Source organism: Lithobates pipiens, unplaced genomic scaffold (genome assembly GCF_037356315.1).
Source record: "Lithobates pipiens isolate NorthernLeopardFrog02 unplaced genomic scaffold, aLitPip1_a1.2 Scaffold_8, whole genome shotgun sequence".
Taxonomy (NCBI): domain Eukaryota; kingdom Metazoa; phylum Chordata; class Amphibia; order Anura; family Ranidae; genus Lithobates; species Lithobates pipiens.
Window position 1 is genome coordinate 452,092,333 of NW_027507903.1, and position 15,250 is coordinate 452,107,582.

General features: G+C 41.3%; 1 protein-coding gene across 3 annotated transcripts in view; it reads left to right on the plus strand.

Annotated features, from left to right (window-relative positions):
* SGCD (sarcoglycan delta) overlaps positions 1–15,250 on the plus strand; it is a 1,108,439-nt gene that overhangs the window by 976,846 nt on the left and 116,343 nt on the right. For all 3 annotated transcript variants that reach the window (XM_077468394.1, XM_077468393.1, XM_077468392.1), the window contains 2 exons: positions 2,923–3,010; positions 8,027–8,146. In XM_077468394.1, coding sequence (XP_077324520.1) covers positions 2,923–3,010; positions 8,027–8,146 — 208 coding nt within the window. The remainder of the gene's footprint in view (positions 1–2,922; positions 3,011–8,026; positions 8,147–15,250) is intronic.

The following is a 15,250-nucleotide window of genomic DNA, read 5'->3' on the forward strand; positions in this document are numbered from 1 at the left end:
AGTTTTTTATTTGCTAAAAAAGTTTAAAATATCCAATAGATTTCGTTCCACTTCACAATTGTGTCCCACTTGTTGGTGATTCTTCACAAAAAATAAAAATGTTATATCTTTATGTTTGAAGCCTGAAATGTGGCAAAAGGTTGAAAAGTTCAAGGGGGCCGAATACTTTCGCAAGGCACTGTAGCTATAGAAGGAAGATATTCTCCAGTGCAGCTCACTGGGTAACAAGAAATTGCATTCCTGGCAAGATCAACAGGTATTTAAAGTGGTTGTAAACCCTTCATGTGACTTTTACCTATAGGTAAGCCTAGAATAAGGCTTACTTATAGGTAGTGGAAATATCTCCTAAATGTGCACTGTTTAGGAGACATTTCACTTATAGTGCGCCCAGGGCCGTCTTTAAGGCAGGGCAAAAGGGGCAGCTGCCCTGGGCCCTGTCATTGTTGTGGGGCCCAAAGCAGCTGCCTCATACTTGCCAACTATCCCAGTTTAAATTCCCTTGTCCCTTGAAGTTTTAGCCCTGTGCTGTGTCCCGATATCTGTGTGAAATGCTGGTACTAATACTGCCCAGCTCTGCAGACCCTGTGTTTACATGTAAATAACTGGCATTGTAAATAGCAGCGGCATTACTAAGCAAATAGCTGTGGCCAGCGCCATTGATACATAAATAAAGGTGGCATTCATATGTATATCATGCTTCCCTGCAGTGAGAAGATGACGTGCTGTAACCTCTAGCAATCAGTGAGCAGTATTACTGTACAGTAATCTCTAGCAACTAATTAACAAGCAGAAATCATTTTCTGTAACCTCTAGCAACTAATCAGTGAGCCGTAATGTGTGCTGTAACTTCTAGCAACCAGTCAGTAAGCAGTAATGATGTGCTGTAACCTCTGGCAACCAATCACAATTGCTGCCTGATCTGATACAGTAAACTGATTTTAAGTCCAGCTTCTATTTATTGTATGTCTCAGAGCAGGTGGATAGTGAAATTGCATGGGAGGGGGCCCCCAAGAAAATTTTTGCCCGGGGTCCAATCAATATTAAAGATGGCTCTGAGTGCGCTGATGCCGTCATCGGCGAATGCGCTGTGAAGAAACGGCCCACCGTGCCCTTTCTTCCCCCAGCGTGTGTCGTGACTACCAGCTCCCGCACGCATGTGCGGGAGTGATTTCACATGACTCCGGCCAGTCACAGAGCCGGAGTCTGTGACCCCGGAAAGAAGAGGGGCGAAGATGGACTCAGCCTGCACAGGGGACAGCGTGGGCTTCATTTGCAGGTAAGTGTCATATAATGGGCTAGTATCCATTGCATACTAGCCCATTATGCTTTTAATTTTCATGCCTAGCAGGGAGCAAAAGAGGAAGTTAAACCCATCAGGGTTTACTTCTTCTTTAACGGCTTGCCAGCCGCCTCATGCAGATATACGTCGGCAGAAGGGCTCATACAGGCAAACTAACGTACCTGTATGTGGCCCTTTAAGAGGTGGGCACCAAGCGCGCCCGCAGCAAGCTCTGTGAGTCGTGTCGCGAGTCCTGCAAACTCGATCGCTACGGGGATACCTGCGATCTCCTCTCGGAGAGGAGGAATAGGGAGATACTAATATAAACAAGCATCTCCACGTTCTGCCTAGTGACAGTGTCACTGATCTCTGCTCCCCGTGATTGGGAGCAGAGATCAGTGACGTGTCACACATAGCCCCGCCGCCCCCGCAGTTAGAAACACTACCCAGGGCACACTTAACCCATACACTGCCCCCCAGTGGTTAACCCCTTCACTGCCAGTGTCATTTACACAGGAATCAGTGCATTTGCATAGCTGAGTGATTGCTGTATAAATTACAATGGTCCCAAAAATGTGTCAAAAATGTCCAATTCTCTGATCGCTGCCATTACTAGTAAAAAAATAATTAATTAATAAAATGATTAAAAATGCCATAAAACTATCCCCTATAACTTTTGCGCAAAACAATCAATAAACGCTTATTGCGATTTTTTTACCAAAAATATATAGAAAAATACGTAACGGCCTAAACTGAGGATAAAAAATGTTTTTTTATATATCTTTGGGGGATACTTAGTATAGCAAAAAAAAAAATTATGTGTTTTTTTTCAAAATTGTCGCTATTTTTTTTTGTTTATAGCGCAAAAAATAAAAACCACAGGGGTGATCAAATACCACCAAAAGAAAGCTCTATTTGTGGAAAAAAAAAAGGACGTCAATTTTGTTTGGGAGCCACGTCGCACGACCACGCAATTGTCAGTTAAAGCGATGCAGTGCCGAACCGCAAAAAGTGCTCTGGTCAGGAAGGGGGTAAATGCTTCCAGGGCTGAAGTGGTTAAAGACAAAGCTCTCTAGCCCAATTTTTTTGTTTTTAAGGACAAAGTAGAAAAGGGTTACAACTCCTGTTGTTTTTTATTGCTGTCTGAATTCCTGCTGGGTAGACTCACCCTCCGTATTTGTCCTGGTGACCATTGTATCGGGACAGAAAGTGATAGGAAATGTGTGTTTATGGGCATCCAGCTGCCTTAGTAATCTTCTCCAGGCAGCAGTCTGATTGCCTCGGTCCCGGAGGTTACAGCTGGCCGACAGTATATTGAGATACAGTCAGTGACACGTCTTCCAATGTATATCTCTCAGTACCTAGCTGTATACTTGTCAGAAAATCACAAACCATCATCCAGCATCAGCAGTCTGATTACATGTGTAATTGAGAGACTAGGATACTGACACATCCTATCAAGGAGCCATTGATGGATTACTGTTAGTAATACAGGAATGGTCAGATGGAGGTGAAGCACAAGCAATGACATGACCTGTAGCTGGAGGATTCTCCGGCAGCGTACGCATGTATACAAACACTCGCCTTTGTACATGAGTGTTCACAAAACTAATAGTTTGTCCTCTCTTTGTCGTTTTATACAGGGGAGCCCGTTGTACCTTCAGTCCGATCGAAATATTACTTTAAATATTCTCAATGAGGATTTGAAGCCTGTTACTCAGCTGGTTACAGGTAGGACATATTCATTTCTGCCATGCTCCTGTGTCCTGTTTTGATGGGGGATTGTGCGGATTTATAGAGACTCTAGGCAGAAAAGAGATGCATGTGTTCAAGCAATGATCGTGACCAATGCCTGCAGTTTTCTGCTTTGTTGGTCTCCTATGCTATTCACTTCTTACACGAAATCCAAATCAAGGGGCACTATCGGCTTTATTTACATTGACACTGCTGTTATAGCACGGGATTCCCATTTCCTGAAGATAAAAAGAATTTGGACCGGCTGACAAGCTGTGGAGGCTTAGTTCTGTAGATAATACCTGACATGGGGTGCCCTGCAGACCAGTGTTCATTTTGTTGACTAAAATATTTCCGTTTACTAAATTAATACTATTTTAGTCGATTAAAATACAACTAAAACTAAAACAATTGAGATGACTGAAATAAAACTCAAAAAAATTAAATACGACTAAAACTCACAAAAATTAAATACAACAAAGGAAAGACACATACCAAAAGGTTAGAGAGCGCTGCTCATCCCCAAAAAAACACAAAAAGGAATGGACTCCCCTATTGTGGGGTTTTTAGGCAGCCAAGCATAAGAAAAAAAAGAGGAAATAATAATAAATAGGCAATGTATGAAATGAATATGTAGAAAAAGCCCCTTTATGATGATTAAAACATGAGCTTCAGTGGGAAATTAATAATAAAAGAAAAAGAAAAACTGATGCATATTATCAGACAATGTGTCAGGTCACCTTGAGGCGAGGTGACAGATGCACACCGTAGGGATCAGGAGTGCACCGCAAGGTTGTGGACCCTACGGCTGACTTCTGCAGACGGGGGACAGATCCCACTGGGGTTAGAGCGTAAGATTCCTTGGGGCGCGGAGTCTAAGAGCCAGCAGGTGTTCACCAGCGCCTCTAGTGGTGAGGATGGACTTGGCTGCAACTGGCTCCAGGTCGCGACCCCCAGGGTCCCCAGCTCACACCCACAGTAGGCAACAGGAGGATAGGGATAGTGAGGGACAAAAGGCAAGGTCGGGGCCACAAACAGACAGGAATAGTCAGGGACATGCCAAACGGTCAGGATCACAGGCAAACAGGGATAGTCAAGGACACGCCAAAGTCGGTAACGGAACAACAGAAGAGCACACGGCAGGTAACAGGAAGCTAACATACAAAGGTTGATCAGCAGCATTGGCCTGCAGTGCACAGGTTAATATAGAGCTCCCTGATAGGAGCTAGGGTGGAGCCATGCCAGAGGATGGATTACAAAAGCAGACAGGTGAGGGTCGGCTGGTCTCTAGATGAACACATGGGAACAGGTAAGCAGACAAACTATTGCATAACCATGACACAATGATTACATATCAACATATATGATAAATGTCAAGATTGTAAACCAATCGCAGCCTGACGCGTTTCAACCCACACTGGGGTCTTCTTCAGAGGGACTTTCTGCTAGAAAAATGTATAACAATTACTTATTTCACACACTATTAACATGTCGTAATCATATAATGTACAAACAGTTGGTATAGTTACCCCATAAAATGTGTCCGAAAAGAAGAAGAAGAATTTATTCCCACATGAAGAACCTCTTACTTAAAAAGAAAACTCCCCAACCGGGGTCCTGGATTACTCCACGGCCGCCACAACCAGGAACGAGCCGAAGCCACGGCCAAAGCCACAGTATGGCTTGTGAGAAGTCACACTTGTAGGGCCCCACCCCCTTCCCATATGGAAAGAGAGAGGGCACAACCACCCACTGGTGTGGGTATAGGTGGATAACACCTACGATAAAGAATCAAAATACAGTTGTATTTAGTGTAATATATACAAAGTTACACAAGCCATATATAATATGGCTCTAGCATATGTATGGGCAAAATCATGCCCCGGCATATGCATCAAATTATTTATACTTGAATTTGTAAATACATGGATTGTGCACATATGTGCACAATCCCATGTCCAGAAGGAGATTATATGTGACAGAATGCCAAACATCAATGTATGATGTGAAAGTGAAAAGTGCTAAAATAGTGACTGAAATGTCAGATGCGAAGTGAACAAAGTGAAGGTTACCAAAAGTATTCGTAGGTGACCGAAAAACAGTTGCTGCTAAAGAATATTATTCAGAAATAAAATACGACTAAAACTAAAATGGCATTTTAGTCAAGACTAGGACTAAAACTAAATTGAAATTTTACATCAAAATTAACACTGCACTACCACATAAGAATATGTAGAAGGCAAAAAGAAATCAGCAGGGGGCTGCAAAGGGGTAAGGGAACCTATTAATGAAAAATAAAAGTGGCCAAAGATGGCTTAGAAGAAATCTGTACTGTAAAAAAGCATGGGGCATGCTATTACTCATCTCCTTCTGGAAAATATTAGTCATCTGTATTTCTTTGGCTTCAGTACTTTTTGAGTTAATGAGCCAGAACAATTTGCAAATTGGAAAGCCAGAGTAAAGTCAGAACTCCTTATACGCGATTCAGATCAGTAAATCTGAAAGTATTGAAAGCAATTGGATCAACATGACAGCCAGGCAGGTAGCATCTTCAGAAGTATGAGTTTCCTGTAGTGTGCCAATCACTGCTGCTCAGCTTTCATATCAACAAGTTTAGGCTCGCCAACTGATTAAAAATGTAACAGGCCTGCAGGGGATGGTAAGCAATTAAAAGAAACCTAATACGAGAGACATGTGTAAGTTGTTATTGCTAACCTCCTTCTGAAAATGCTAGTTACCTGGTTGTTATGCAGATGTTCCAGTTTCAGTACTTTCAGAGTTGTCATTTTAGAATATGTACTGTTTGCCACAAATGAAGTCTAGGGTCAATGGAACCACACTACAACTGCGAGCCAAACCCATGGCTTATGGTTACAGTACAGTATTTCACTCTTGGGATTAAAGAAATGCACACAAAAAAAAATATTTGTTTGTTTTAAAAAATCATAACTAGTTGCAGAATAAAATAAAAAGGTCAGGTTTAAGAACAGTAAAGAGAACCTTCACCATAGAAAGATAAAAAATGAAGAATCAGCAGCTACAAATACTGTAGCTGCTGACTTTTAATAAAAGGACACTTACCTGTCCTAGGATCCAGTGCCGTCTCCTCATCCAGGCCAGTTCTTTGCTGGTTTTCGAGTTCCTGGTTCCCGTATGTTCAGTGGAGGAAGCCAACTGTGACTCCATGAGGCTTCACAGATGGCTTCCCAGTGTGCAATGTGTAATGTGTCCCAGAAGCTGCAGGCAAAAGGGGGAGGCAAACTTCCGCTCAGATCACCTAGACAATCCAAGCAGAAATGGGAGCGGGTAACTATCAAAAATGACCCACTCCCCAAAGAAAATAAAAATGTACCAGGGGGAAGGAGGGCGTAAAGCGGAACTTCCCCTCTTGGGTGAAGTTCTGCTTTAAATTACAAATTTGCTTGTGTAATGACTATATGTTATATATATTTTTAATAAAACTTGAATTTTCCATCTATGTATGTTTATGAATACTCGTTACTACTATATGCTGCTCAGTTATCTATGTATATACACTATCTCACAAAAGTGAGTACACCCCTCACATTTTTGTAAATATTTTATTATATCTTTTCATGTGATAACACTGAAGAAATGACACGTTGCTACAATGTAAAGTAGTGAGTGTACAGCTTGTATAACAGTGTAAATTTGCTATCCCCTCAAAATAACTCAACGTGCAGCCAATATCTAAACCGCTGGCAACAAAATTGAGTACACCCCTAAGTGAAAATGTCCAAATTGGGCCCAATTTGCCATTTTCCCTCCCCCGGTGTCATGTGACTCGTTGGTGTTTTAAGGTCTCAGGGGAGCAGGTGTGTTAAATTTGGTGTTATCGCGCTCACTCTCTTATACTGGTCACTGAAAGTTCAACATAGCACCTCATGGCAAAGAACTCTGAGGATCTGAAAAAAATAATTATTTCTCTACATAAAGATGGCCTAGGCTATAAGAAGATTGTCAAGACCCTGAAACTGAGCTGCAGCATGGTGGCCAAGACCATACAGCGATTTAAGAGGACAGGTTCCATTCAGAACAGGCCTTGCCATGGTCGACCAAAGAGGTTGAGTGTACTTACTCAGCGTCATATCCAGAGGTTGTCTTTGGGAAATAGACATATGTGTGCTGCCAGCATTGCTGCAGAGGTTGAAGGGTTGGGGGGTAAGCCTGTCAATGCTCAGACCATATGCCGCACACTACATCAAATTGGTCTGCATAGCTGTCATCCTCTAAAGGAAGCCTCTTCTAAAGATCATGCATAAGAAAGCCCACAAACAGTTTGCCGAAGACAAGCAGACTAAGGACATGGACTACTGGAACCATGTGCTGTTTGATGACAAAGCTGCAATGGCAGGGAATGTGCAGGGGCCCCACATGCACCCAGGGCCTCTGGGCAGTGCCTGACATCCCCCATGTGTGGCACCCGGGACGGATCACCCCCCGCACCCCCTTGGTACGCCACTGCTTCACAAAGCCTGTCCGTTTCCCTGTGTCTTGTGGCTACACAAAAAAAAGGTGTACTAATTGACCTGCCTACCCCAGACAATGGGGTGGCAGGAGAGATTCCCCTGTTAGCACCGTGTGTGTTGATGGAGGAATCGTGTAGATTTCTTTTGTTGCAGGAAAGAAATTAGCATTGTGTATGGCCTGCCTAAGCACTGTAGTAACTCTGATTGTTATTATTCAGGGCATGCCCTAAATGTATCCGTTTTGGAAAACATTGGTTGATTTAGTTCCACTCTAATATGAAGAAGGATAACAACACAGAACAGTTTAAAAATAAATTCAGCAGTTTGTCAGTGAATGTACACTTGAATTGTTCTTAAGTTTGCCGGGAGTTCTGTTATAATGGCGCTATTTTTCAGAGCGACGGTTGGTGAGCATACAGCTGTGAGGAGATATACATCTGTAATTTTTACATGCAGTAAAGTATAACGTGGTAACTGCAATTCACATCCTATTGTTTCATTCTGTTACTTATTTCTCTTGCAGGATCAGAGGGTATTCAGGCACGTGGAAAGAGCCTGGAGATAATGTCAAATGAAGGGAAGCTTTTGTTTTCTGCAGACGAGAAGGAAGTGGTTGTTGGGGCAGACAGATTGCGAGTTTTAGGTAACATTTACATTTATGTTACATTTACAAAGTGTTGCTCCTGCTAGTTCCAACACCTTGGTGCTTTGCCCGCTACATTTAAAGGAGGTGATTTGTTTGAAAAGTATATCCAAAGCCAATTATTTTTTGATTTGGATAGAGTAAAAAGTGGTTAAAACACTATCAGGTTTTAGCCATCGGTGCCCATTGTTGAGATTTCTCTTCAATTTGCTGAATTTTCCCTTCACAACAGGTGTGGTAAAACCCTTCTTAGCCCTTGTACACACGGTCAGACATTCCGATGGAAAATATCCGATCGGACCGCGTTGTCGGATAAACCGACCGTGTGTGGGCTCCATCGGCAAAGTTTTAGAGCTGGGCTATAAAATTTTCCAACAACATGATCCGATAGGACTTTGTCCGATTGTTTGTAGAGAATTCCAAGTTGCATGGTAAAGTGCCTGCTCTTCCCATTAAAACCCACTCCTAGTCACACATGTTCTAAGTTTTATGTATCTGCCTCCTCAGATGCCAGTTTCAGTCAATAAGTCTTGTAAGTGGCTATTAATTGCCATTGTTTTGCCCCCCCCCCCTTTTTTTTTTTTTGCTGGACTGTTTTGCCTATGTTATTTTTTGTGCCCTTCTCTTTGTTTGGACTGCTTTTGCAAGACAGTGGATCATACCTCCCAACTTTCTGAAGTGGGAATGAGCGACATCTATTAGCAAAAGTGTGTCGGCATAGGACACGTCCTTTTAAATTGGAATTGTACAAAAAAAATTGCTTTTTTACCACTACTATAAAATGTAAAAATGCAGCAATTTAGAAATAGGATGAAATGTTTAGTAGACTTTTTGATAGTTACCTAGTGCATTTTATATACAACTATATAGATCAGACCAAAATGAGGGACAAATGAGGAGGGAAGAGGGACAGAGGGACTTTGTTCTGGATGAGTCAGTTGAAATCGGGGACAGTTGGAAGCTATGTGTACATTGCTTAATTATCATCAAGCTGTGTCCCTCAATGGAGAAAACAGAAAATATTATTTTTATACTTACTATAAAATCCTTTTCTCTGAGTCAACCAAAGGACATAACTCCCTCCCTTCATATGCAATTTTATTATTTTGATTGATTGCTACAGATGAGCAGGTATAAGTTAGAGGGTATTATAGCCTTTAGGGGGCTGACCTAGGCTGGCAACAGTATAACCCTACAGTGCTTAATTATCATCAAGCTGTGTTCCTTCGAGAAATACATTTTACAGTGAATACAAAAATCCTATTTGTGTGCTCTACTAAAAAGAATCCTTTTATATCAGTCATTCACCCCACCAGAGAAATTCCCCTATTCAGTTTACCACACAGGATGTATAAAAAATTTCTCTGGTATGCTACTTTAAGCTAACTTGCAAGGTAGACATAATCTAGCATGCTGTGGACTTGGGTGCAGGCAGTGTGCTGAATTTTTAATGCCTGGGAGAGTGTTGTAAAATCCAGGCATGTTTATGCAAATTAAATATAGTATAAAGTCTAAAATTATAGTTACAATTTTAGCTTGTGGAGAGGGATTAGTGGAGAGGGATTAGAACACATATTAGTTTTTTTTTTTTATTGCTGTCTGTGTCCCCATTAGGGATATTCACCTTCTCTGTTTGTCCTATATACTATTATCATCGAAAGTGAAAGTACAAGAAAATCCCTAATTTTTAGTTGTCCCCAGAAAAGTAATAGAGGAAAAATATTCCAATAAGGAAACTAGTTCTGGGGAAAAACAATCCCTTGATTTGCAGGGATTTCCTATCACTTCCTGTTTGGCTATAGGACAAGAAGTAAAAGTAAATCTCCCCAATGGGACAACCATGGCAAAAATAAACCTTACTGAGGTTATAACCCTCTCTTACTCCAAAATGAAATAAAAAGGATTGTCTATAGTTCTACTTTAATGGCAGATATAGATTGGATGGTTGTTTACTCAAGCTTGGCTGAACTCTGTTCAATAACCTATTTTTGTTTTGTACATTATTGTTTTTTTTGTTTTGTTTTTTAATATGAGTGGAAATTGCTAAGGAATCATTTGTTTTGGAATGCCAATGGGTGCTTGCTTAATGGGTCTGTTATGTAAACGATCTGTTCTATTCCTGTGGCATAACTACAAAGGATAGAAGGGGAAGCCAGTACCAAGCCAGAAGGGGGTCACACTGGTGTTCACAGGAAGCCTCCCCCTGCATGGAATGGTGTGAAAAATGTGTCAACATATGGAATTTTTTTGGACATGCTCAGCTCCAGATCCTTCAGATCTGCGCCCCACTGCCCTTATATAAAGAAAAATATTTAGGCTGTCATTACTGATCTGCCACCAAAATGTTAGTTGTCTAGCTGCCTCTGACTTCAATACTTTGAGCCACTAACCCTGAACAAGCATTAGTAAAGTTGAATCTAAACCAGTATTCCTAAACCATGCCTTCAAATTCAATGACTCCTAATTCCAAAATGAATGAAGCCAGTAGGCCAGCATGATGAGCTAACTAGAATTTCAGAAGGTTATATTAGCAAAGGCAGCTCATATTTTTCTCATTGTACAGGTTCCCTTTAAAGTAACCCTGTCATCATGGGGTCACTTATAAAAGAAGCCCGTCTATAGTTACTTTTCTTGCAGCCTGGGCCTTGAAATGCCACAGCTTCATTGATCAGAAATGCCACAGCTTCATTGATCAGAAATGCCACAGCTTCATTGATCAGAAATGCCACAGCTTCATTGATCACTGGCCGCTGATGGCATTCCACATTTCTAGAAGTGTGAACACCTATTCTTTCGGCTGTATGCAGTTGTTCCTACCTATAGAACATATGAGCCAGTGGAAGGAACAACTATGTGCTACAGAAGTAAAAGGCATTTGACCCATCCAGAAAAGTGGAATACTTGCAACGGCTAGGAAGTACTGTCACTGTACAGAGATACTACTCAGGAAGCAGAGCTTGCATATGCAATAAGCAGATCTGGTTGCCCCCTATGTACAAATGCTTACAGACTATACAAAGAAACAAGCATGGTATATTAACGTTAAAGCCAAATTAAAGGTACTAATGTGACCTCTGTTCCAGTGGTCAGATGGCTACAAAGTTCTAGCTTTGGTGTCAGCATTTTCTCCGCAGCTTATCCAGAGGCCAGTCTTCGACTGTCTTGATTGGCTGGCATGGGATGACGTCACTTCCATTGTATGCGCAGGAAATCAGTTGTCCTGGCACACAAGCAGTATGCTGGAATGTAAAGGGAATTTTCCTTGTTTACAGTTTTTTATTTTGTAACTTTAAAAATGATTTCCACTTATCTGATCACTTTCATATATAGTGTAAATTTATGGTGATAGATACAACTTTAAGATGAATTAAAATTTCCATACTCTAGTACCAACATGCCTCAATGCTAAATAGACCTGTTGTTTGATATTCCTTTAACCAAGCCAAGATGACAGTTCCTGCGGAAGAACTCAGTCCTCTTGAGGCCACAGTCTTCTTCATGTTCCCTTAAATTACGTGCCCAGAGAGCTGCTTATAGAGTAGCTTGTCAGTGTGATTGAATTCCCAAAATGATGGCATCTCTGATAACATGACAATTTGAAAAGGAATCTCTTAATTCAAATCTTATCTCACATACTCTCTTTGACAAATTACTTCAAGGAATATCTGGCAGCTGTTTGTAGGCTTCAAACACAAAACAGGTGTATTGTATTATTAAGATGCACTCAGGTTTGAGATAAGTTAGTATACATACTGAAAATAGAATTGCTATCATACATGTAATATAGCTGGGGGTAATCTAGACATTTTGTGGTCCATGACTCTTGGGGCTGTTTCCATCACAGGCATATGGACTCTATTTATTTGTTATATTTTCCCACAATAGTTTCTTCCCTATGTTCAATGAGTTATTGTGTATGTGCTATTATTACATTTTTTTTTAAGTTCAGAAGTGGAATTGCCTATTTAGCTGTTTAAAGCATATCTAAACAAACACAAAAATAGCATGTATTGCAACTTAATAGTCCTTAAATATTTTTCTTTTTTCATTTTTTTTTCTTATACTTTCACTTGGTGATCCTGCCAATAATGCACTGCCTGTCCCATTTTAAGATGACAACAATTAAAAGTTACACTTACATGTGTTGGTGCCAAAACATCCTGGCACCCGGCCTGTATAGCAGGTGATTTGAAATTGTAGAATACACCTGGCCACGGTTTGGCTCGATTCCCAGAGAATAGTGTGGGTGAAAGTGTGACATGGTATGGCCACTTTCTGGATCTTTTTCTATCCAGCACGAAAAGTGAAAACGAATACAGCCACCTCTAAGGACCGTTATAAGCAATATATTACATTTTTGTTCTTGGATTTGGATCATTTTTAAGCTAGTCATACATGTGGATTTTTTTTTTCAGACAGTTTCAACCACTTTCACATAATCACGAGAAGCAAAATAATCTCCCTCCCATTAGTTCGATTGAACAACAGAATTCAGCCAATTTGTAAAGTCAAAGTTGGGCAATTGACAGCTTTATTACAGTATATTGAAAGATCAATTTGAAAACAGAGGAAAACAAGCGTAATGTTTTCAGAAGTTATCTGATTTTTCCACCAGGTTTGAATTTTGGGCAGTTCCCATGTCCTTTTGGTGATTTCACCAAGAAATGTAAGCGGTGATTTGCTTTATCCAGTTGCCATTGTATGGCCAGCTTCTCCTGAATAATTTTATCTCACAAAGCATTATTTTATCACCAACTTATATGACTCCTTTTCTGGCTTAATTGGAACCCATAACCAAACTATAGTAGATATAAAATGAAAAATATAGGATATTTAAATCTACCAATAATCCTTGAGTCTGCAATACAATTTTATTTACAATACAAAGTTGATTTTTTTAGTTAATTGAGGACATTACTGTACAGATCAGATGCATTTACAACACCTGTAATGTTATCAGTTTTGAGATATTTTTACTGTAAAGTCAATGCACAGTCCTTCCTTCCACATTAATGTTGGCCTATCACTGTGATGGGTAGCCTCACTGACAACATGGAATGTGTGGGAGGTAGAAATGACCAGGCATTATTCAACAGGGCATTGGCCATGTCAGGACATTTAGGGGCTGCTTTAGCTATGTACAAGCATTTCTAGGTGACTCCCCTAAATCCTTACCTGTTTTCTGGAACTTGGTATCTCGTAGTACCAGAGGCCACTGCCTCACTTCCTCTTCTGTATATTAGCCATTGAATAGATCTATGCGATAATGGATTTAGTAAAGTAAAAAACAAAAAATCAATTTTCAACTGTAAAGTGAAGCAATTAAGGTACATTTGTAAAATTACCATATGTATGTTAAGCTTTGTGAACTGAGCCTGTTGTGAGGCTTTGAGAGCATTAAAAAATGCATCCAGTCCAGTTAGGTCTCATAGAAGCACTTGTCATAGCTTGTTTATTTATGTACTCATAGGGAACTGTCCCCATTAGATAATTGTCCTCCTGTGATTTATTGTAGATGGTTGCAGACACCATGGCTGAAAAAGGCTCCTGGCTTGGTTGGAAAATTTCAGCCATTAGTCTATAATTCCCTTGAGGTTAGAATAGCACTCATCGGATAAATATCTACACTGGTGGGATATGAATGGAGTAATTCATCCAGTTACTTCTTCAAGTATAAATGCATTATATACAGTATAAATAAAAAATCCCTCAGTGTGCGGCCCTTTGGCCCCTTTCACATGGGGTGGATTTTGCCCCGATCAGCAGAGGATTAACTCATAGATCTCCTGCTGATCAGAGTAGAGCAGGTGATTGACAGATCCGTGTCCATTCAGTTTCTGCAGAGCAGGCACAGACAGAGCCCACTTTGCTCTAAAGGCAGCCAGGAGTAAATGGACACCGCTGTTCATTTACACCCAACTCCCTTCTGATCTAGTCTGATCCAATCCGACTAAATGTAGGAGGTCAGATCCTCTTTCCATTTTTTTTGCAGTCTGGATCGAACCCGTAGGTAGGTGGGTGTAAACAGTGGCCAGTCCATTTACACCCACCTGTCCGTAGGAATGCATGGACCTTCCAATCAGATCTGATCAAATCGCCTGTGTGATGCTACCAATTATTTAAGTGTAACTGAACCACCAGCATTTTCTGTGGCATCTGATGTAACCCTTGGGTATATGCACTGGAATTATGTTGTCCCAGCACCCTGCTCCATTTTTGGCATCTTACAAATGGCAGGAGTAGGCCTGGAGTATATTTCACCCTTGCATGCATCACTTTAAACCTAAATAATTGTTTACATAGACTGAAAAAAAAGAGAGAGAGAGACAAGATTTTTTTCTGGCAGAAGACACTTTTCTGCCAAATAGTTGTCTCCAGCGGTTACTTGGAGTACAGCTTACCCATAGGAATGATTAAGGCTGCGTAGTACAAACCAAAAAGGCTGTGTGGTTCTGAGAGGGGTCATACAGTGAAGATTACTGGATCTGGGCTAAAGTAGTGAATAACACTTAGTGAGGTTGGGGCAACTTATTAATGTAAAACTGTACAAAGTTACAGTTGTACTTGTAGCGGATGACATTTGGGACCAAATGTCACACGCTTTGTAAATTTAGTTTTTGCCTCAGGACCTTACAGTACTGAGGGTTAATTGAGTAGGTAAGCCTTGACACCAGTCTGGCCAGGCCGTGATTGATGTTCTGCCTGATCATGTGAGCGGTGAGGTGCACATGACAGGCGAGAACCAGGCTTGGTTGGATGTTTGGGTATGGCCCTCTCTGAGCCAATCAGCGGGAGTGCCGGGCCCGCTGAGGAGTCTGGGAGGGGGTACTTAAGCATGTGTGGGTCACGTGTTCGGGGTTCCGGAGTTGTTTGAGAGACCCGTGTGGTCTGTTCTGGTTCCAGGACTGGGGTAGCCCCGTGAGGGGTCCCGGTCATGGGGTGTTTGACATCCCGCAACATGTTCCTGTCAGTGGCCCCTGTTAGACCTGACTGGTCTGGGGTAGGGATCCGTCTGTTCCCGCGTCTCGGAACCTGCTGGTCTGAGGCGCTGTAACTGAGGGATAATTCAGAGTGTCCGGGTGTGCTCTCGACTTGGAGGGACAC